Genomic DNA, 22,646 nt, shown 5'->3' with positions numbered 1-22,646 from the left:
GCAGTCGTGTAAGTCACCTACACAGCACAGTCATACACAGTTGTCATCAGGGTGTGCAAAATGAGATGGGTTGTTCTGTGGTATGTCCAGAAAACCACAGTCTGTGGCTCTTCTGGGCCCAGTTCTGGTTTTGCTGTCTTACCCAACAGGCACAGAAAACAAACATGCAGAGCAACTCCTCAAAGGTCACTTCATGGTTCAGATAAAATGATGGTTGTAAAACAATACTGTGCATAACGTCTTCAAACATTTCATTGTAATTTGCTCTTCAAGGCAGGCAAAAAAAAATTGCTGTTGGCATTTTCTGATCCAGCTAAGCAGGAGAGATGTTGAGCCACGAGAACAGCCGAGGGGCAGCTGTGCTTGGAAAACGATCCTGGTACTGGTACTTGGTCATTGCTGTCCACTCTCAAAACCACTTTTCATCCACCGGGCACAGCTCCAGTGTCCAGGGGCACAGATCAATGTCCAGGGAGCGCAAATCCAGTGTTCAGGGGCACAGCTTCAGCATCCAGGGGACACAGATCAGTGTCCAGGGGCACAGCTCCAGTGTCCAGGACTGTTGGCTCTGAAAGAAAAGCAGGAACTCTCTTGGAAGTGCCGCTGATAGGAGTGATGGCTGCGAGCTGCGCTGGCCCCGGGTGAGCAGCAGCAGGTGTCTTTCGGGATAAAAGCGGCGCAGGCGGCGGTGCCGGTCCCGGTGGAGCCGAGGGCATGCAGAGACGATGCCCAGCTGCGTTCCGCCGGGGCCGGGCGGTTTCCCGGCGCTCCCAGCCCTGCCAGCCCTGCCCGTCGGCGCGGTCCCTTCACCGCCCACACGGGATCCCCGGCACCGCCGGGCGCCTCATCCATAGGGGAAGTGCACGGTGCTTCCCGCCGCTGCGGGGCGGGAGCGGGGCGGGACTGGCTCTCGGGGACCAGTCCCGGCGGCGGAGCGGGAGGAGCCGCGGGATAAGGCGGGATAAGGCGGGATAACGCAGAGGGCGCGGGTCGGTCCCGGCCCCGCCGTGTGGGGGGCGCGGCTCGCGCTGCTCTCGCGAGAGCGCCGCGCTGTGGCGGCGGGGCGGGCGGGGGCTCTCGCGAGAGCTGCGGCGCCGGACCCAACATGGCGGAAGGTGAGGGGGGGAGCCCGGGCGAGGGGCCGGGCGGGGCCGGGGCCGCGGGGGCTCTGCCGCTCGCGGGGCTGCCCCGTGTGCGGCCCCCGCCGCTCCCCGGGCCGGGGCGGGCTCGCCCTGCCCGAGGCGGGGGGGACGCGCCTCCCCCGAGGCGAGCGGGAGGTGGCGGGGGGCCGCGGGCGGGCACCCCCGGGGCGGGCCGAGCGCGGGCGGCTTCGCCCCTCAGGAGGTGGGGTGTGGGACGGTGTGGGGACGCTGTGGCTCCGGGGTGCTGCAGGCGGGGGGAGCTCGCTGGGACGTCCCGCCGAGCCCTCCCCGCAGGCGGTGGGTCCGGCGGGGCCGCGGGCGGGGCCACCCGGGCCGGGGGGCTCATCCCGGGGCTGTCCCGGGGGGCTCATCCCAGCCGGCTTTCCCTGGAGCCTCCCGGGGCTGTGCTGCAGCCTCCCGGTCACCTGTGCTCGAGCCCTTTTGTCAGGCTTGGTGAGATCTGCAGAGCTCCCGGAGTGCTGCTGCTTTGCCTGAAAGGTGCCAGTGACACCGTGCAGTCTAACGGGATTTGGAAAAAAACGCTTGGATTTTTATAGTTCTACTCGTTTCTGCAAGACGAGGTTCCTCTTTTTGTCCTCGGAGGGAACTGAGTCGGCAAACTGAGCTAAAATGCCACGAGTTACAAAGGAAATGAGCTTCCAGTCTCCAAAGCATAGCCTTCAACTCCTGAAGGGCGGCTCTGAGACAGTGGTGGAATTTTAGGACCACTTGTGGAAGATGGACTAGGATGTAGCAGATGCTGATCTCTGTCATGCATCAGCCGAGAGGATGCTGCAGTCAGGCTGGTTTAATAAATCCTTAGAGCAACTCCTAACTTATTGTGTGTGCTGGAATCCCACAACTCCATGTTTAGCTGACCAGCCTCTTAGGCTTGCTTTTGAGCCTTAGTGACCAGTTCTGGAGCACTTTAGATACCCAAGTTGGCTTCAGGTAGTGAAACTTTCCGCACTGAGACCCTCAAGGACTGAGACTCAGGCTCTGGGTCCTGCTCTGCAGAATCAGCCTGCAGTTGGTGCAAGCCCTGGTGCAGACATCTGTAGTCCTCAGAGATTCTTCTCTGACTCAAGTAATTCTCTGATCTTTTGGCTGAAGGAAGCACGTGAGCAATGAATGGTCCTGTGTGAACAGGAATAATAAGCTGGAGTTGTAGTTCTCCTCACTCAGTTCCGTAGGGTATCTTGATAGAGAGACTTGTTTTGTCCCTTCAAACAAGGTAATTAGATGCAGAAACATTTTTCTAGTTAAGAACTGATGATATTGGAGAGTCAGCAGGAAAGTGAAGGCTTACTGAGGAAGGGAGCTTGTCAAACTCTGCTTATTTGCTCAAAGCCCAGTGCTTTTTCTTAAGGAAGTGTTGCCTCTGTGTACAAAAGTCCTGAATTAGATTTACTGCAATTACTACCTACAAATGGAACAGTTTATAAAGACAAGGGCTGAGCATTTGTAGTGTCTGTGAGTTCTGTACCACTAATACCAGAGGTTTGCATGCAGGTTACATACAGGTGTGGGTAAAAAGTGTTGTATTAATGCTTGAATGTAAAGCAGTAGGAAGTTTGCTGTACAACTTTGGGGTGAAGATCAAAAGTGGGCAAAAATGAGGCAGAACAAGAAAGCAGCAGCTTGTACAGCCTTGTGGGGCTGAGGGTCGGAGTGTGGAGCAGTGGAGGAAGGACCTGACTCGAAGGGGTAAGGAAATAATGTATTTTTCTGAAGTATTTCACTCGGTTCCACTTCATAAGTAAACAAACATTTGCCTTTATTGCTTCTGGGAGTGCTCTATGATGGGTGGGATGGGCAGTGTAATGGGTCCTTTTGTCAGGCTCTGCTGAGCTCTGCAGAGCTCCCGGAGTGCTGCTGTTGTGCTGGAAGGGTGTCAGTGACACCATTCAAATTAATTTAGTCTAATGGGACTTGAAAAAGCACTTGAATTTTAACAGTGCTACTCGTTTCTGCAATACAAGCTTCCACTAGACCCTCTGGTTTTTGGAAGGTGCTATCTATCTCCCCATTCCCTGTTGCCTCCCTAGTTATCTCTTTGCATTCAGCTATCCAGTTGCTCTCAAGTGCTTTTGTGCCTTCTCCTGTAAGAAAAATTCATTGGCCTTTCCTGAAGTCCTCTTTGAAGTCTTTGATATGGAATATAAACTGCCAGTTCATGAGATGCTGGTCTATCTGCCAGAAAGCTGTTAACAAACACTGCTTTTATTTTCCTGCCTGGCCCTCTGGGAACTTGGTACCTCAGAGGGGGAGTCACTTTGTGTATCCTTCTCTGCTGAACCCAGGCATCTCTTCTCTGAGTAATTTGGATTGATGTTTAGCCAGGGACTTACTGGTGTCTTACTGAGTCTGTCCTTCCAGTGTGTTGAGGCAAAGATCTTCATTAGGAGGGTGTGTGCCTACAGTAACTGTGCATTTGTCTTGTTCGCTCTTTAAGTGAACAATATCCAGGGAAAACTTGAGGCTTTTCTCTTTTCAGTGAGTGTTGATTAACTGGATGTTGAGAACTGTCTTGAATGTGCACTTGAAAGGTGCTCTGAGATCAAATATTGTCCTCAAGTGTGGCCACTACACACGAGGTGTACAGGTGGTCATGTAGAATAACAGAAACTCTTATTTTACAACTCTTGTGATTATTACAGTAAGCAAATACCTCTCAATCCTTCTCACTGAGATTGCAGGAAGGATGTGCTGTCAGTCTGAAAACAAGATTTCTCACAGCTTTGGTTCCTTGAGGTGCTTTCACTGCCAGCAGGGATTGTCTGGGATTGCCCTGGGAGCAACAGGAACAAGCCTGATGGTCAGTGATGCACAAAACTTCAGTTACTGCTTTTTAGGGTTTTAAGGTAGTTCTGCCTTGTGCCCTGTTGAACTCAGGCTAATTTGGAGCCCGGGAGCTGACCTTGGAGCAATATTTGAGATGTTACCTCTGGTACTGGTTCTTTATTCCCACCTTCCCACTCCCGGGGAGGACTGGGAGGTGCAGTGTTTCTCTGAGGTGGTGTGTGCTGTGAGGTTCAGTGGGCAGCTTATTCCTGGCATTTGAATTTGTTTGGCACCTAAAACTCTTGCTGTGTGGACAGTGGTGGTGTTCATACTCTGATTTTTGGTGCAGTTCTCAGTGTCTTTCCCTCTGGGTTCCTGTCAGACTCTGACTTTCCCTGCTGTAACAGTAGCACTTGCTCTGTGCCCCCTGACACCTTCCTTAGGAATCAGTCAGGAAGCCATTGCTCAATAGATGTGCCCTTCTGATTCTGAGAACACCAACACTACATTTATCTTCAGATAGAAAGACTGACCACAGCAGGATTTCAAACCCTCTTTGAGGGTTGGTGTGGCACAATTCTGACATCACGGCATATTTCAGTAGAAAAGGGAAACTATCCCAAAGGAGATGATATCTATGAAATTTTAAAGGATGAAGCTGAGTAAAAAGCTGTTGAAGGAAGTACTTTCATAGAATACAAGTACATAGAATAAAATAGGTTGCTTTCTGTTTATCCATTGCAGTAGTTAAGTCTAAAGACTTAGGAGGGAGCATTTGCTGCAGAGTTGGTAGAGGAAAGGCTGAATGAGCTGTTCTGTCTGCAAGGCCAAGGTCAGCTGTGCTGTTGAACTTTTCTACAGAAGCAAGAAGAAAGCACTGATCCACAGAGCTCAGTTTCTCATTGTTTGTATTAGTGACATTTAGTAAATATTTGAGGGAAAGTCATTGAATGATGAATTCCTGGCTGGTAGGGAGTAATCTTGGAGGAACTTTCCCACTTAAAATCATTGGTTAGATTTTTAAGGTGTTTCTTAGCTGACAGTAGCTAAGACAGATATGGTACTTCAGCAACTGTTCTAATGCTCACTTGTGTTTTAAGTGTCAGCTGTAAAGTCAAATGACATCTTAACTAGCCTGAAAAAATGGATAAGAACAAATAGTTGGTCCTCTACCTCACCATAATTCCCACAGTCATGGACTCCCATGGCTTTAGAAAACTTACAGCATTCCTGACAAAACAGAGTTCAGAACTTTCTTTGTAAGTGGCTTCTATCACTGTATTATGTTTTTTGATGTGTTAATGGAAATGATATGAAATAGAAGGTTTAATATTGGGGGTGAGATGCTCAAATACACAGAAGAGGAGAGACCCTTCCTGGAGTGCTGTGTGATTAACTGGATGTGTAATCTGAGGGTGAGCTACCCTCAGACAGCAAACAAGGGTGTTCATGTCTCAACCTTACCTGGAATAACACTGTGCCTTGCAGAGGAGGTGGCCAAGCTGGAAAAGCACCTGATGCTCCTCCGCCAGGAGTATGTGAAGCTGCAGAAGAAGCTGGTGGACACAGAGAGGAGGTGCAGCCTCCTGGCCGTGGAGGCCAACCAGGACAATGCCAGCGACACCTTCATCAGTCGACTTCTCACCATTGTGGCTGAGCTCTACCAGCAGGAGCAGTACAGGTGAGGGATCCCTCTTTGGCACCTTTGATTTTCATGGCTACACTAGGACCTGGTCTTAGGGGAAATGCTTTGCTGCATGGTGTGAAAGAGTTGCAGTTGGAAGATCAGGTGGCCCAGTGAATCCAGGTCTTGAATCAAGAGCTCTAAGCAGAAGTTTGTCTCTAAGACTGACACTTAAGACAAAATCAGAGAAAACTGATCATGATCACTATCAACAGCCAAGCTCCCTCTGAACAGAAGTCATTTTGAACTGGTCTAGTTGATGGAATAATTACACAACGTATCTGGAAAACCCTACTTTCTTGAAAGGCTCTGTCCTTGAAGCCAGTTCTGTGCTCCTCTTGTGTGTAAAGAAGGCTGATTAAATTGGCTTGTCTGGCTGTATTAGTATATGATGCAGTGATACAAATGATACTGTATTTTTGAATCTCAACACATAATTAGGTTTAATGGTTTCTTTTCCATAGGCACATTAAGGATCACCTTCAATACTCTAGATCCCTGAACTGATTTAGTTCTGAAACTACAGTGATATTTATTAATTTTTTTGCTGTTACTGAAAGCAATGCCAAGATAGTAAAGGAGTTTATTCCTTGCCCGGCCATCTCTTCATGAACCTCCCTGAGAGAAGGGTCTGTGCCTGCAAGAACTCATTGTAGCCTGCTGGGTGAAAGATTTGTTAGGTAGGATATGTCAGAAGAGTTGGATCACTTTATTTCTGTTCAGCTTTAAAGGCATAGAACAGTTGTCTGAAAGGACCTACAGATCAGAAAATGAGAAAGGTGGCGAGTCCCAGTGCAGGTTTTGTTAAGTAACATCTCTATTTTGTCCTGTAGTTTATAGCTTTGAGTTACAGAATGGTCTGTAGAGCACACCTACACAGCCAGAACATTTGCAAGCCGTGGGACTTTAAAATAAGCAGGGCAGGTATTTTCTAACTACAGAGAATAACCTGGTGTAAAGGGGTCAGGATGAAATTGGTGTTCTTGACAGCTGGTCTCCTGGGAGCTGGGGATTCTGCCTTGCACTCAGACTGCTGTCAAACAGCATTGTGCTCTTGCTGGTCTTGCCTGAAACCATTGGTGCTTAGCTGACAGTATTAGTATGGACACTGTGACATGAATATTTAACCTCAAGATTGTTGGCTTTTCCTAACTTCTGCAATAATCCTCTTGCTGTTCATTCTGAAATGGTTAAAAAAAAAAACCCTAACCAAGCACTTGAAATACATGCAAGACTGATTGCATTTCTCCCTAGAAAAATAAGAATTGTCATCTGACATGTCCTGCTTAACAAATTAAATGTGTTTTAAGTCTCCAACAACTTGAACCTAAATGGGGATACCAGGACATGTGGAGATGCTGAATCCATATGTATCCAAGCACAGGGGGAGTCTGCATTATACATGTTGATGCTCTTTTCTCAGTGATCTGAAGATAAAGGTTGGGGACAAGCACATCAGAGCTCACAAATTTGTCTTGGCGGCGCGCAGTGACACGTGGAGCCTCGCCAACCTCGCCTCCACCGAGGAGCTGGATCTGTCAGGTCAGTCCCTGCTGAGGAATGTGATGCTTTGATTGCCTTTAGGGTGACTGGTGAAAGGGCCTGTTGGGAAGAGGTTACTTGTGTGCCTTCCAGAGTAGTGCTGTCCACTGAAAGTGGTGCTTCATCTGTTGATTATGGATTTCAGTGTCTCTGAAACGTGGTGGTGAGGTTGTGACCTGGGTGTTAGCACTGGTTAAATCAATAACCTGCCTTCTTTCTCTTTAACAAACAGGGGCTGAGATTGGTGGCCTGTTTGTCTTTTCTAGAGTCAACTAAACATAGTGAAAAACAAATCTATTTGGAGGAACTTGACTTCTTCCTTTCTAAGGACAGGGCTTTTTGAGGTAGTGTGCATCATTTCTCTGAAGTGTGTCATGGAAATACCTTGCTGCTTGTTAACATAGTGTGTGTGGGAAGTGAATCCAAATACTGGTGTTATTAAAGGTGTTTGCTTTGGCACTTTGATACCTTTGCAAATTAGGTGAGGAAGAGAAGGTTTCTAAAGGACCATCTTCTACATGAGTGTTTTGTTCTGCTGTAGTTGTTTCTTGCATGTACTTACACTGGGCGGTGTTTCTGCAGATTGAACCTCTTGACAGGCTTTTCTGTCCTTAACAGTGTGGAAGAGCCTTATACAATTAATTTATGAGCATTAAAACCAGGTTTGAAGTTAAGCAGGCTGCTGACTGGCATGTTGAATATTAAGCACTGGCTTCACTTTCTGTACTGAATCTTATCATGAATCCCAAGTGCAGACAAACTGGAAAAGGAGCAAGTCACAGCAAGCTGGTTTTGTGAGACAGCATGGGCTTCCTTGCAACGTGATTTATGGGTCTTTCTGCAGCCACAAGAAAACAGATGCCGAGGAGTTCTTAATTTGAGTGCTATGCTAACAAAAATTATTACTAAAAGGCTCTTATGGTAATTGTAGTGTTGTTACCAGTGGCAGTGCACAGCATTTCCAGCTCCACAGCTAAGCTGAAAATCTCCACTGTAACTGCAATCTTAAATGTTTAACAGTGCAAATACTTCCTGTTACAGAATGATGCTTGAAAGAAGTGCTATTAAATGATACTTTCCACTGTAAAATTGAATTTTTTATAGAATTTGAGAAATGGCACAAGGATTAGGTTATGAAATAGCTGGAACAAGCAACAAGCTGCTCCCTGGATATTGTTGTGTTTTCTTAAGGGGTTCTCTTAAGAACTTGCAAGCTGAGATTGCCTGAATGTTATCTCCAAAATACAGACAGCAGTTGAGTGTCTCGAGAGTTCATGTGATCTGTAGAGTTTTCTAATCTTTAAAGGGTAGAAAGAGATGAACACATGTTCTCTTATTGAGAGGGAGAAGATGCACTTCTTACCTCTGCCAAGGCACAGCTGATTGTACATCAAGTAGGTTTTCTGATTGCTTCAAGTTTGGCAAAAAATACTTGCCTTACTCAAAACCTCCTGATTCCTGGGAGGCTGCTCATGCCAAGGACTGCTGATGCTTTGCAGATCTAAAGATGTTTTAGGATGGGTATTTCAGTTTCTTAAAGGTTTTCAACTTTAGATTTTTTTCATTTTAAAAACAAAACAGTTTAAAGGACTAAGGCGAGTTTTCTAAATGAATGGTATTTTTGTTGTAATTGGTCTTACTGGAGTTATTCTCATCTGCATCCTTGTAAGAAGGGTTGTCACTACACTTGTGAGTAGGTGACAAAGGTCCTTGGCCATTGGGCCTGTGTAGTGTCCTGTGGTACAGGTTTGAGTTTTCTCACTGTGTAAAACATCAGTTTGTGGTCAGTCTTGTAAACACCTGAAATCTGAGCAGGTCCTTGAACTGGCACTTTTGGACCTTTCCTAGAAATGGTTCCCAGCAGTTTGAAGTGCTTTGGAGTAATTTCCAAGGTGTAACAAGGTGAAAGTACCTTTGGAATGCTGCAGTTCAGAACATATGGCTGTAATACAGAGAGAGGATTCTTAAATCAAAGAGGGGCTTTGTGCTTGTCAAATGTAGGTTTGTATTTGGCCATATGTGAGGGACCAAGGACTTTATAGGGGCATCACTGGCCCCTAAATATGCAACATTTGTGTAGCAGGTAGGAGATGCTATAGGGCTCCCTGAATTCTGCACAGTGTTCCAGTGGAAAAAGGTTTTCCAGCTTGGTGCCAAGGTTGTCATTAGTTTCAACTTTTGCCCAGTTTTGCCTCTGTTTTGCCATCTTAGTTGAACTGAAGAAGTACAGTTTCAACAAGGCTTTTTTTATGGTAGCTGTGACTTTTAGCAGTCAAAGGAACAGCAACTACTTGAGCTGGAGATTGTTTTTAGGGATTTCATTAATGCTCTTGCTCCCTGCAGCAGATGCTGACCCAGAGGTAACCATGGCAATGCTGAGGTGGATCTACACAGATGAACTGGAGCTCAGAGAAGATGATATCTTCTTGACAGAGCTCATGAAGCTGGCTAATAAATTCCAGCTCCAGCTGCTTAGGGAAAGGTGAGTCTTAGTAAATACAATGAATCTGCTTGAACTCTTCAACTTTGTTTGAATAGAAATAACTGCTGGCAAATAGCTAAAATTATGCTTTTTCAAAGTCTTGAGGTTTTAATAATACAGCCTGACATTCAGTTTATGGGAAATGAAGCCTTGCTCTACAGTTAAACTGAAGCAGTTTTTCTCATAGATGATATATTTACTTTCCAGTTCCTCTCCCAGTCAAACTAATAACTCTAATTTGATGTTAAGAAGAGATAGAGATCAGTAGAATAGCACCAGGCTCTGGAGAGTTGCAAGAAAGGAATTGTTAGAGAACACTGGGAAGAGTCAGTGTCAGGTGGCTTGCAGTATTAAAATAGCATAGGTGACATTTCAATTGAAAGAGCTGCTCTTCTGTGCATCTTGGTGGTAACTTTTCTTCAGAAATAAGGTTAATGTAACAGTACAGTGCTTTCCCATTCTGAGATTACAATTACCATTCTAGTAGAGGCTGGATTGTCATCTTGATGGAGTGCTCTAAAAAACCATTTAGTGAGAAGCCTGAATGTACAAGTTGAAACCTCTTCAAGTTTTGTACAACTTCAAAGCCTTGGGTTTAGTCAGAGTATCCTTTGATAGAATAATCTTTTGCCCAGGGGGTGTCTGTAGCAGTACATGACATCCATAATCTATGATTTGTGTGCCTCCAACATGAAGCAGACTAAACTGCTGTCAAGTGTGCTGACCAAAGATGTTGATATCTGTAAGGCCAGTGCTAAAACTGCCTTCAAGCTTTCTACCAGCCTAAAAACTGTCCTCATGTTGTACTGTGAACTTAGCAGGTGTCTGCTCATGGTAGTCTAGTGACAGGTCCATGTGTAGGATGCCACTGGGAATTATTAGATGTCTTGGTAGGTATGGAATCATAGAATAATGGAATTGTTTCCTCTGGAGCAGAGCTCTGAGATCAAATCTGACCATTAATCCAGCACTGCCAAGGCCACCACTAACCCATGTCCCCAAGTGCCACATCCACACGTCTGTTAAACCCCTCCAGGGATGTGACTCCACCACTGCCCTGGGCAGCTGTGCCAGTGCCTGACCACCTTTCCATGAAGACATTTTCCCCAGTATCCAATCTGAACAACCCCTGCCTGTGATCCCTGTGGGACTTGTGAAGGTACACATCTCCCCTCCTTCACAGCAGTGAATGAACTGCAGTTTGTGCCCTTGGGAGAACTGGAATGTGTCCCCACTTGCAGATTCCTGCAGTGTGGTGTTACCTTGGCCCTTGGCTAGATGGATTCCAGTGGAAGTCTGCTTTTAGGGAAGCTGCTTTCAGGGCTTCTGGTTGAAGTATGTTTATGCTGCTCAGCCTTATGGTAAAGCAAGTCCAAGCCATTTTCTACTGGCATCTAGGAAAAGGGGTATTGGGACCTGTTAGAACATGGGACAGTGATTGCAGCAAAGCTGTTGGATTACTGACCACTGGCTTTCCTGTTTTGACAGATGTGAAAAAGGAGTCATGTCACTAGTTAATGTCAGGAACTGCATCCGTTTCTACCAGACTGCTGAGGAGCTGAGTGCCAGCACCCTCCTGAACTACTGTGCAGAGATCATTGCCAGTCACTGGGTGAGTCCTGGCAGGAGGAAACAAGAGCAAAAATGCTTGCACAGTATAGGAACTTAATCAGGAGAATTTTGCTTAACTTACTGCAGTGTCTACCCTCAGGAGTATCTCTTGGTTACAAGCATTCCAGTTGGGATGGGGATTTCATGGATTCCTGATAACTTTGCAGTGACTAAGGTGACCTGTTATACTGACAACAGTGGTGATGAAAAGCTGAGCCCTGGTGTGAGTTCTGGGGCTGCTTTTGAGGCAGGGTGACTTTTCCCTTCCCATCTCTCCTGGTTATATTTACAACGTGTACTTTTGCCACTGTGTTGTTTGGGGTTCTCTACAACTATATGTTTGAAGCAAAGAACATTAAGTGGCTCCTTTGAGAGATTTTAGTTGTCTTTAGAGGTTGTATCCATTGTCTGTCTGGTGTGAATGTCTTGGAGGGGAGTAGCTCATAACCTGAAGAGTTGTTCTGTTCCTTGGAACTGCTTCATTGTACAACATGTCTCAGTTTCCTGAGCCAAAGAAAAGGGACTGTTCTAATAAGCAGGAGGGTTGTTTATCAAATCTGGACTCCAAACTGTTTAGAAGTTCATCCATAGTTGGTCTCTGTCTACACAGGTCACAAATCCCAGGCCTGCTTTTACTTCTATAAATAATTCATGGAAGCCAGGGAAGTTTATCTTCAGTAATGGAGGGAGAGACAAATGGTCTTGCAACCAACTTGGAAGTTTCACTTGCTCAGATCTCTATTTTGAAGGAAGTTTGATTAACTGAGTAATGGATTGGCCTTTATAATAAGGCTTGTCAACAGTAGACTTGTGTGTGGGGATTTAGATTATTCTGAACCTAAAAGGCATCATCTGGATGTGGATGTTTCTTTCTTTGACTGATACTAAGGCAGAGAGGAGTGCTTTGATATGTTAATGCATAAAAAAAGATTATTGTATCTGAACCTGTGGGTCAACAGTTTTAACTGTTGACTGCTTCTGGTTCCTAACTTTTCATGCTTAATTCTACCTGAAAATGAGGTTGTTTCTGTTTAGTCAAATGAACACTAACTCATTTAGGTCTTTATACCCCTAAGTTTCTGTTTACTTTTATCGATAGTTTTACAAAGTTCTGGGGAGTTGTCAGTTTTCAATAGTTGTAGGCCTTTTTTTGTCAGAATTAAGAATAAGCCCAGATAGAGGATTGTTTTTAAGATTAGATGTTAATCTACCATAATGTCTGCTGCAATGCTAGTTTTCCATGTCTGTAGACAGAAAGGAAGAAAAATTGCACCAACTGATCTTGAAACTAAAATATAAGATTTAAAACTTCCTGATTAAATCTTAAAAGGTTATCTTGGATTGTTCCTGCCAAAATGTTACCAAAATGGGACTTTTCACTGAGCTTGTTTTGTGAACTTCAGAATTCCATTGTGCAATGCCTTGTCTATAAATAAAACAGGAGTGTTGCTTACCCTTCTCTTTTATTGCTCCCAGGATGACCTGCGTAAGGAAGATTTCAGCAGCATGAGTGCCCAGTTACTGTACAAAATGTTCAAGTCCAAGACAGAATATCCTCTGCATAAGGCTATTAAAGTGGAGAGAGAAGATGTGGTCTTTTTGTATCTTATAGAAATGGATTCACAGGTGAGACTGAGTTGATCTATCTCCTAGAATTTGGTGTTTCAGGTAACTGGTTTTGAACTCCCAGTCTGAACCTTGTTACTGATTTTTGTCACTAGTTCTTAACTTGCATGTTTAATGTTCTTAACTTGCGTGTTTAATATTGCCACAGCTACTTCTGTGTACCTAATGGAGGTCTAGCAACAGAGGCTCCATGAAGACATAATTCAGAAGTGATTCATAACATTTCTAAAACACTGCATACAACAGACTGTGTGTAATAAAATCCCTTACCTGATATTACCATGCACATTTAAAACTGAATGGTATAACAGTCAATTTTGCTGCTTTATGGCAGTTCAGTAAGAATAATTTCTTTGAACAAATGCTTTCTTTCTTCTGTTGAAAGTTTGAAGTAACAGGTGTTTGTTCTGTTTGGGTGAAAACTCTTAAGTAACTAGCAAATAAGATGTCCCCTAACAAGGGAGAATGTAGAATTCAAGTATTAATTATCAAGAATTATTCAATTAGTACATTAAGTTGCCTCAAATCTTAATTGGAAGCTGGGACTTTGCTGGTATGTAGCACCCCTAGGTGCTAATCCAGGTGGGATTTGAGGTGTCTTAAAGGAATAACTGAATGATTCTTCCTACATTGAATATGCCTATCTGGTGACATGTTTGAGTGCACTAGTCTGGCTTTCTGTGAGTTGGACAAGGCTTGCAAACACAGCTCCTGATTTGTCCTGGAACAGCCTCTGGGCAGCTTTGCCTGTGGTGCAGTGACTGTCCCTGTGCAGGGTGCCCTCACCAAAACACACCCCCAGGAGTTTGCCCTGGGGCTGGAGGGCTGACTGTGCTGGTTGAAATGGGCTGTTAAAACACTCTGTTGGGCTGCTGAGCCTGTCTCCAGTGTCAGTGCCCTGTGTTTGTGTTGCAGCTTCCTGGGAAGCTCAATGAATTGGATCACAATGGAGACCTTGCCCTGGATCTGGCCCTGGCCCAAAGGCTGGAGGGCATCGCAACTACCCTGGTCAACCACAAGGCTGACGTGGACAGGGCAGACACGAGAGGCTGGAGTCTGCTGCACAAAGCCATCCAGAGGGGTAAGGACATGGGATATGAAGCTTTATTAACTTCCAGTTGTTCCCAGCGTGATTCCTAAGTCTATTCCTGTGTCACATTGTAGTTGTCACTTCAGTTAGAAGATTTTAGTGAAGGATGGACTTTGTCCTGTTTTTTTGTTTTGTTTTTTTTTTTTTTAAACTTAAAAGCAAACAGACTCTTCTTTGGGATCTGAGACCGGGCTGCTGGCTGGGGAAACTTGTGCTACTTGCCATCCAGGTGCAGTCCAGTAGAACATTGCCTGCTAAAGGAAGAAATGTAGGGAGACACTGGGAATATTCTAATTTGACAATACCATGTCTGTCTGACAAATAGCTGAATTGAGTGTGACAGCATGAGAGTCACAAAGATGAAATCTTTTTCTAGACTTGGACTGAATGCACCGTATGCTTCTTTGTGCTGGTTAACAGCAAGGGTCTGTGCTACTGCACAGCAGTCCTAGAGGAGGAAAATGTGACTGAAAGTTGAGGAGCAAGTGGAGGTGCCTCTGTCCAGTCTGAATATTTTCAGAGCTCTGGTGAATAGTAGTGTAGTTACCACTGGAGTCTTGAGTACAACTACAGGGTTATATTGAGCTGTTCTCCACCTTAGAGTGGGAAATGCATCTGATGAGAACTGGAGCACAGCAGGACCTGGTTGCCATGGCCACAGCACTCTGAAGGCTTTGGATCAGCAGCATCTTGGCCTGTGGTCAAAGTGTGGGAAAAATCTGCAGTGAACACCTCGTGCTGCTGGTTTCCTGCAATGTCTTTGGCAGCTCTGCTCCAGAAAGCCAAGCATGAGTTTATTTTTAACAGCAAACTCTCTGGGACTCCTAGAAGTTATTTTGGGCTCAAAAAAACTTAAATTCAGCTCCCAACTTCTTCTTTTAATCTCCTACATATCTAAACAGGGTAAAGCTGGTGGCTGATCCTGTGAATGAAACTTGAGCAGGAGTAGGAGACCTTCCAGGCATAGGTCAGTGTGGTGGTGGCTGCAGGCCTGTAGAGCACTGCAAAGGTTGCAGCAGGCTGCTCCTCACACTTAATGCTGGCATTTGTCCTCTGGTTGTGCTGTCTGCTTTCAGTCTGAGCTCGGGCTCTGAGAATGAATGCTTGCTTCTCAGTAACCACAGCTTCAGTGAATCAATCACTGTTAACAATCACATGTTCTGGAAATGGAGCTAAAGCAAATTGTCTGAACTTGCCACGTGATTCTTATCACTTATGATCACTGGAGAGTGGGGGAATGTCAGACATGGAAATCAGAAAATGGGATTTGGGTTTTTGTTGGCAGAGATAATACAGCACTATAGATTGGAACACTGCTCTTTGTTCTCCAGTCGTGCATTCAGGCCAAACAAGGTGTGACTGTGTCTGTTCAAGGTAGTCTTTGGAGTGAGGGTGGTTAAAATATGAAATATGACCCTGAGGCCATTCTTTGCACCCTGGTGGTTCAAGTCCAGGCTTCTGTGTGTCGCAGTGGCCCTGAGCTCTGACTCCTGAGAAGCTCTCAAGAGGGAGTTCTTGGGAATGCTGTGCATGGTGGGTTTGAACTGCTGAAGGCCTTATCCTATATATAATGGAGCTAAGCTTTCCAGAGCAAAGGCTGTGTTACTGCTTGTTTGTGTAGCAGGACTGACCAGGTGACTTACTGCAACTACACAGTTTTGATGGATGCCCTGGAATGGTACCTTTTGTTCAAAACAATACTTGTATGTTTAGTATCACAGTTTGTCCAGTGGTCAATTAAAGCAGCAATGGATTGTTTTGATGGAGGAACTAGCAAATTCAGTATCACAATAATAATAAACTCTTGTGTGAACTTGAGTCACCTGTGGGCAAAACACTTTTTCCAAGGGTTTGTGAAATATTTTAGTCCTGACTTTGCAGTGAAGGGTTGAAGTTGCCTATTGCTGAGGCATTGTAGGAGCAGACCCTTGTGTTGGATTGAATGTATGGTCTGAAGGGAAATCCTGTGTATCCATTTTCTGGAGTATAAAGTACATAGGGTGTATCTATCCACAAATAACCTTGTTTTGTTTCCCAAAAGGAGATAAATTTGCTGCAAACTTTCTCATTAAAAACGGTGCCCGTGTGAATGCTGCTACACTGGGGGACCAGGAGACCCCTCTGCACCTCGTGGCATCCTACAGCCCCAAGAAGCACTCACCTGATGTCATGGCAGAGATGGCACAGATTGCAGAGTCCCTCCTGCAGGCAGGAGCCAACCCAAACATGCAGGACAACAAAGGCAGGTAAATACTGGGGGAAGCCAAGTCAGCAGTTTAGCAGACAGTGGTGTGCTGATCAGGTGCTGAGAACCTGCTCAGGTCTGTCTGCAAAGCACAGGTGAAACTGGAAAGCAGGAAGGGTGAATTCGTGGAGCCAGTTGGAGACCTGTGGGCAGCACTCAGAGCAGAAAGCTGTGCAGGCTGAATGGTTCCCTGTCATGGCCAATTAAACACAGCCCAGCTACAGAAAGCTGGGGTGAGTTGATGGTGTTAGGACACATGGCACACAGTTAATTTGCCTTTATTGAATCACTGAACAGTAAAGAAGGCCAGCTAAGATGCCAAATAGTATTCCTGAAAGGTACTTCCCTTTGAAGCTGTCAGGGAAACTGAAATTACCTCAAAGGAAGCCAGTTTGTGCAGTGTGTTCATCTGAAGTGCAGGGCCTGTTTCAGGAAGCTGTTTCACAGGTTAGGTTGGGCTGGCAAACAAGTGTATAAAATAATATAGAAGACTTGGAGTACATCAGCTATACACAAGCTGATACACTCCAGGGCTTAAGAAGCACAAGAACTGTGTGTACACAGTTCTAATGGATCAAACTCTTGTGCTTCTTCCTTGAAAGTTCACTCTTACATTGAGTTGCTTACAGCAAATGATTTGAAAGCGTGTCCACTGGAAGAGTAGACTGCTCTTTGTTTCCAGATGTGTTTGTGCCCTTCTGAAAGAAAAGACAGAAGTTGAGCCCATAAATCTGCAGGGGCTTGTTGATGACCAGGGACAGTATCAAGTGTCTCTCTTGTTCCTGATGTAACTGTACTTTTTTGCTGCAATTACAGGACCCCGTTACACGTGTCCATCGTGGTCAGGAATGAGCCTGTGTTCAGTCAGCTGCTCCAGTGCAAGCAGTAAGTTTCTTTTACGTGTAAAACACACGTTACCTTCTACAGTGAAGATATGAAACCTGGTTTAACAACTCCTCTGTGCCTCTTTGCCTTCTAGTAAGACCAATAATAGGCTTGGGATGCAAAAGTGTAAAGGCTTTGCATAACTAAAGGTGCCAGAAGCCACGTGAGTTTTTACCCTACTGTAGAGAAGCATCAAACTGAATCTCTTGTGTTTTTCAAAGAGGGTGAAATAATTTCAAAGGTGAAGCAATGTAGTAATGTCCATTTGTAGTGGAGCTAAAAGGAGTGATAATACTCTTGAAATGTCTCAGTATGTACTTGGGTTCTGCTTAAAGCTGCCGCAGGTGACTTCTTAGGGTGGTGAAGCAGAACACTTTGTTTGACTCAGTTTCTTTGCAGTTGAATTTCTTGCACACAGTTTACTCAAATACAAAAAGGAGTTGCCTCTTTGCTATGTTTAGTGGGAGCCCAGATCTACCAGGGCCACACTTCTCCTGGGAGCAATAAGCTTGACTCTGGTAGTCATAGAAGGTGCTGTGCTTTTTTCAGAGTATTCCCATATTCTCTGAGGTAACTGGAGCTACAGTAGGTTTTTTGGCAAGCAGGAGTTGTCAGTGAGGTACGAGATGAGCTAGTACAACTGTTCAGCCACTTGAGACTTAAGCTGAGATGGGGAACCACTTTTAAGGTATAAACTGGGGGACACTATCTCTTATTTTTAGACTAGACTTGGAGCTGAAGGATCATGAAGGAAGCACAGCTCTGTGGCTTGCAGTTCAGTACATCACTGTGTCGTCTGATCAGTCTGTGAACCCCTTTGAGGATGCCCCTGTTGTGAATGGAACCTCCTTTGATGAGAACAGTTTTGCAGCAAGGTTGATCCAACGAGGCAGCAACACAGATGCTCCAGACACAGTGACAGGTAAACCAGAGGTTTGTATTTCTCTGTAGGTGGAAGGTTTGTAAGTTAATTGCTTAATGCTGACTGCACTCAGAGGAGCTGGATGAGGTTTCAACAACATTTGCTGCACAGTAAATGGGAGGTGGTAGCAGCTTTACCCAGAGCTGGAGCACTGACAGCCCCAGGCTGAGCTGGACTTGCAGGAAGTGACAGAAAATCTGGACTCATTGCCAGGTTCTAATATCCTCTTTAGAGTTTCAAAATGTGTAATTGCTAAATGGTAGTGCATGTGCCAGTCCAGAGTTGCAAGGGGGCTACTAATAGGCAAGATTTTCTTTGTTGACTTCAAACTTCAATGTTGTAAGGTAGTGGGGAAGGTGTTAGCACGTTTGTTAGTATCAAAATGTGGTTGGAATAGCACTCTTGACAGAGTTCCTGGTTTTTCTTTAGGAAACTGCTTGCTTCAGAGGGCAGCTGGTGCAGGAAATGAGGCAGCTTCTCTCTTCCTAGCAACTCATGGAGCAAAAGTCAACCACCAAAACAAACGGGTAAAAGCAGAAACTTAGGCTGAAAGTTTCCTGATTGCTCTTCAGAAATAAACCAGCAGAGATCTCTCATTGCTAAACTGTAGCTTAAAGCAAGCTGGAACACTTTGTGAACCTTTGCATGTTTTCAGGTATTTACTGGTGATCAGACCATCCTCGTGGCACTGTTCTTGCAGCATCACCAGTTGTTAACATGCTTCTAACACTTCCCTCAGTGCCTGGTGTGATAGTTCTTAATAAAAGCTGACTTAAGTAGTTTGTAAGTCCTAAGGAGCTTCAGCTACTAGGAGTGAAGCTCTTCACACCAATTCTTGTGGGAATAGTAGTTTAAAAGCTGCTTCTCTGCATGTCTCAAGCTGTTAACCCAGCACCCTGTTTATTAAAGGGAGAAACCCCCCTGCACACAGCCTGCAGGCACGGCCTGGCAAACCTGACAGCAGAACTCCTGCAGCAAGGAGCCAATCCCAACATCCAGACAGCAGAAGCAGTGCTTGGGCAGAAGGATGCATCTGCTCCTCCAACAGCAGAGAATGTTTATCTGCAAACTCCCCTCCACATGGCCATTGCTTACAATCACCCAGATGTGGTGTCAGTCATCCTGGAACAAAAAGGTAGGTGTTTCCTGGTTCAGACTGTTGGTGCTGTAGGGAATTGGTGTATCAAGATGGCATCTGAGCTGTGTTTGACAAACTGTAAGCATTTTTTAAGTAGAGCAGTTAATAAGACAGGCTATATATAGTCTTAAATCATCTGCTTGTTAAGACTAGAAAATTATTTTGCCTGTGAGTGCTTGTAAATTCTCCACTGTAGATAATGGACTTGAACAGTTAATCCTGGGTTCTATTCTACCTGTACAACTGAGATCCCTTCAAAGCATTTGCTTCAGGTAAATGCTGGAATCAAATTTGGGTAAAGGCACCTTTGTGGTGAGATTTCTGCCTCCCTTAACTCTTACTAAGAGGATTTTGTACAAGGTAATGCTGGAGTTATAATAGAGTTGAGACTTGAGTACTCAAATACTGGCAGATGAGTTTGTCAAATGCTGCTAGTTCAGCTTCTTTCTAGCAGCAGGAGGGGAGATTGACAGCTGAAGGAAGGCCAGCTTTGTCTCCTACCAGAAATGAGATTTAGAAGGGAGTAGGTGAATTGGGGTAAATATCATCCATCCCAGGGAGCTGAGGAGGAGGGATGCTGCCACCACATTGTGGTACAGCCTCCACTCTTCATTCTCAAAGCTTTGTATATGCCACTGTATTTGGAACTACAGGTAGAAAGGGACAGGTTAAGCCTCTTAGCTAGAGAATTGAATGTTCTTTAGTGTAAGTATTAAGATTAGGCAGTAGTGGAAATACTGTCTGAATCCTAAGCAGTATCAGATCAGGGAAACTGAAGGTATCTTGCTCAGATCTTTCAAACTGACTGCTAAAGGAACAGCCCACTTCAAAATGTGACTGACACTGCTGCTGCAGCAGCTTTCAGTGTGTGACTGCAGGTCAAGTACAAGAATGCTCTAATTCCTGATGCTTTTTTTGTAGCTAATGCTCTTCATGCCACCAACAACTTGCAAATTATTCCTGACTTCAGTCTGAAGGACTCAAGAGACCAGACCGTGCTGGGATTGGCTCTTTGGACAGGTATGGACCTTCCACACAAGATGAGAATTCACGACAATATGGAAGCTGTGATGTGAACGGGAGTTTTTTTAAAAGATAAAACAGCAGGTGTGTGTTCATGTTCTGGCTTGTGCTGCTGGAGAGGAGCTGTCAAGGAGAGCTTTAAATGATTCTTCATCTTCTAGAAATGAATGCTCACCTATGACTTAATGAAAGATTTCTAGCCCATAGCTGTACTCACAGTTCTGGAGAATTTTTCCTCTGTGAACTCCCTGCTTATTTTAATATCAGATCACTGTATTGTCTGAGCATGGTAACTCTGTTCTGTTAGTCCTCAGCGCATCTGCTTTATAGACCCAAAAGTAAAATACTAATGAGCTTGACCTCCTCAGGCATGCACACCATAGCAGCTCAGCTGCTGGGATCTGGGGCCTCCATCAATGACACCATGTCAGATGGACAGACTCTGCTGCACATGGCAATCCAGAGGCAGGACAGTAAGAGTGCCCTCTTCCTGCTGGAACATCAGGCAGATATCAATGTCAGGTAAGATCCTAACTGATCCAACACTCAGCTGCATGGTGTCTAGAGCAGGTGGTGATGAATGCCTTTGTATAATGGCTTGAAGTGTGTTTCAGACTGTGATCTGTGCACAGTTACATGTTTGGCACTGTTTTATGGCACTAGAGCTGAGGGGTTACATGTGTGAACTTGGACCTGTGTGTAGCTCCGTTGGTCAGTACCTCCTCTAGTGGCTGCAGGAGGAGGTGCCACTTAATTCTAGGTGAGACAGAATCCTCTGTAACAGACTCAGGTCCTAGAGAGAGGCCTGGAGGCACTGAACTTCCAGAGTCTCATCCATTTGTCAACTTGTTGGAGCTGCGTGTTTGCCACCATCTGAAATAATTAGATGTAGGTCCAGCAACAAGATTCCAATAGAACTTGCCTCCTGAGTATCTCCTAGACAACTTGATATTAGACTTAACAGAACATTTGTCAGCTTCCATGACTGACAGGCTGGCTGTGAAAGTTGGCAAACTATACTGTCATAAATGTCATGGGTACAAACTGCCTAATGCTGCTGTTCTAACTTCAGGCTTTTAACAGTTGGTATTTGACTGTTGCTTGAAGTGTTGCCACGTTGCAGACAAATCTGTTCTCTGCTGTGGCAGCAGGCTGGCTCTGAAGGAACTTGTTCAAATAATGGGTGCACTGAAGGCAGTGAGTGTCTCTGAGCTAAGAGCACTCACTTTTCCAACTTAACAAAATCAATCACTTGCTACTAAAGGGGGGAAGAAAGGTAAATACAAAGCTGTGATGAAATATGAGTGTGGTGTGTTTGCTTGGCTGGAGAGAAATGATCTTACCACAGCAGATATACATGTGAGGAGAGGATTTTTGGCTTTGACAATAAACTACTGTAGTAACACACTTGGAACTGTCCCTGCTGCAGGACACAGGATGGAGAGACAGCCCTGCAGTTGGCCATTAAAAACCAGCTCCCTCTCGTGGTGGATGCCATTTGTACCAGGGGAGCAGACATGTCCGTGCCAGATGAGAAAGGAAATCCTCCCCTGTGGCTTGCCTTGGAAAACAACCTGGAAGATATTGCATCAACTCTGGTAAGACTGTCAGTTGGCTTAATTTAGTCTCAGTTTTGTGCACCTTGCTAGCAACAAAAGAGGTTATCAGCAAAACCAAACTCGGTGCATGAAAAGAACAGAGTGGTCCAATATCACTAATTTTAGAGGGTTTTTTTCACCAGAGGTCCCTCTTTTGTGCAGAATTCTTTTATAAATACAGCCAAATCTCTTGCAGCCAGTGTAATAAAATACTGTAGAATGTGCTGTCTAGATCCTGGAAGGAGTAAAGATCCACTGAAAGCATCAGTCCATGGCATACCAGGCTTGTGTAATGATCAGCTTCCTGAATAAAACTGAACATACCTGTGTGTTAGTGCTAGTTCTTATTGCATCTTCAAGTTGCATCAAGAAGGCCTTTAAGGGCTTATATTTACTTTAAAGGTAAATTTACTTTCAGGCACAGGTGATCCAAGAGGAGATTTCTTAGGAGACTGAAGTAGACCTCCTTCTGCTTTCTTCATAAGGAAGTTACTTGAAAGTTTTTGTCTCTGATACCCAGTTTTTGTCTGCTAGAGACAACTATTTAAAAGCTGTGCTGGTGACCTGAGAAATAAGTCTTGTAACTGTACTTGACTGTTTGTACTGGTATTGGATAAGAACCTTTCTGGGGTCAACACTGCAACTACTCATGTACAAACCTTGTAAAGTGGAGTGGAACAAGTCTTAAGTGCCACATTGCTCAAGTTTGTGGTTTTCTAGTAGAAGAATACCAATATTAGCAGTACAACTCGTGGAAAAAACTCTCTCTCTTTAGCTGAATGTATAGAAAAGCAGGTAAATGGGCCAGAGCTTCAAAGGCAGTGTCTGCAGATGCTGCTTGAGTTGCTGTAGGTGCTGAAAGTGAGGTAACCAG

At 44.9% G+C, this 22,646-nt stretch overlaps 1 protein-coding gene across 3 annotated transcripts in view; it reads left to right on the top strand.

The window, feature by feature from the left end:
• The first annotated feature begins 1,058 nt into the window (after positions 1–1,058).
• The window catches only part of ANKFY1 (ankyrin repeat and FYVE domain containing 1), a 32,457-nt gene continuing 10,869 nt past the window's right edge, over positions 1,059–22,646 (top strand). Inside the window, exons 1-15 of one of the 3 annotated variants that reach the window (XM_027690748.1) lie at positions 1,059–1,115; positions 5,415–5,607; positions 7,034–7,152; positions 9,499–9,634; positions 11,123–11,246; positions 12,722–12,871; positions 13,787–13,952; positions 16,003–16,207; positions 17,023–17,091; positions 17,814–18,013; positions 18,443–18,540; positions 18,923–19,148; positions 20,073–20,171; positions 20,543–20,696; positions 21,604–21,772. In XM_027690748.1, coding sequence (XP_027546549.1) covers positions 1,106–1,115; positions 5,415–5,607; positions 7,034–7,152; positions 9,499–9,634; positions 11,123–11,246; positions 12,722–12,871; positions 13,787–13,952; positions 16,003–16,207; positions 17,023–17,091; positions 17,814–18,013; positions 18,443–18,540; positions 18,923–19,148; positions 20,073–20,171; positions 20,543–20,696; positions 21,604–21,772 — 2,118 coding nt within the window. In that variant the 5' untranslated portion in view covers positions 1,059–1,105. Of the gene's footprint in view, positions 1,116–5,414; positions 5,608–7,033; positions 7,153–7,476; positions 7,497–9,495; positions 9,635–11,122; positions 11,247–12,721; positions 12,872–13,786; positions 13,953–16,002; positions 16,208–17,022; positions 17,092–17,813; positions 18,014–18,442; positions 18,541–18,922; positions 19,149–20,072; positions 20,172–20,542; positions 20,697–21,603; positions 21,773–22,646 lie in introns of those variants that run through there. The other 2 variants (XM_027690747.1, XM_027690749.1) reach the window with 2 other exon arrangements.

Source organism: Neopelma chrysocephalum, unplaced genomic scaffold (genome assembly GCF_003984885.1).
Source record: "Neopelma chrysocephalum unplaced genomic scaffold, ASM398488v2 Primary Assembly neopelma1_82, whole genome shotgun sequence".
In the NCBI taxonomy this organism is placed as follows: domain Eukaryota; kingdom Metazoa; phylum Chordata; class Aves; order Passeriformes; family Pipridae; genus Neopelma; species Neopelma chrysocephalum.
The sequence above is the reverse complement of the archived record's forward strand: the minus strand, read 5'-3'. Positions and strand labels throughout refer to the sequence as shown.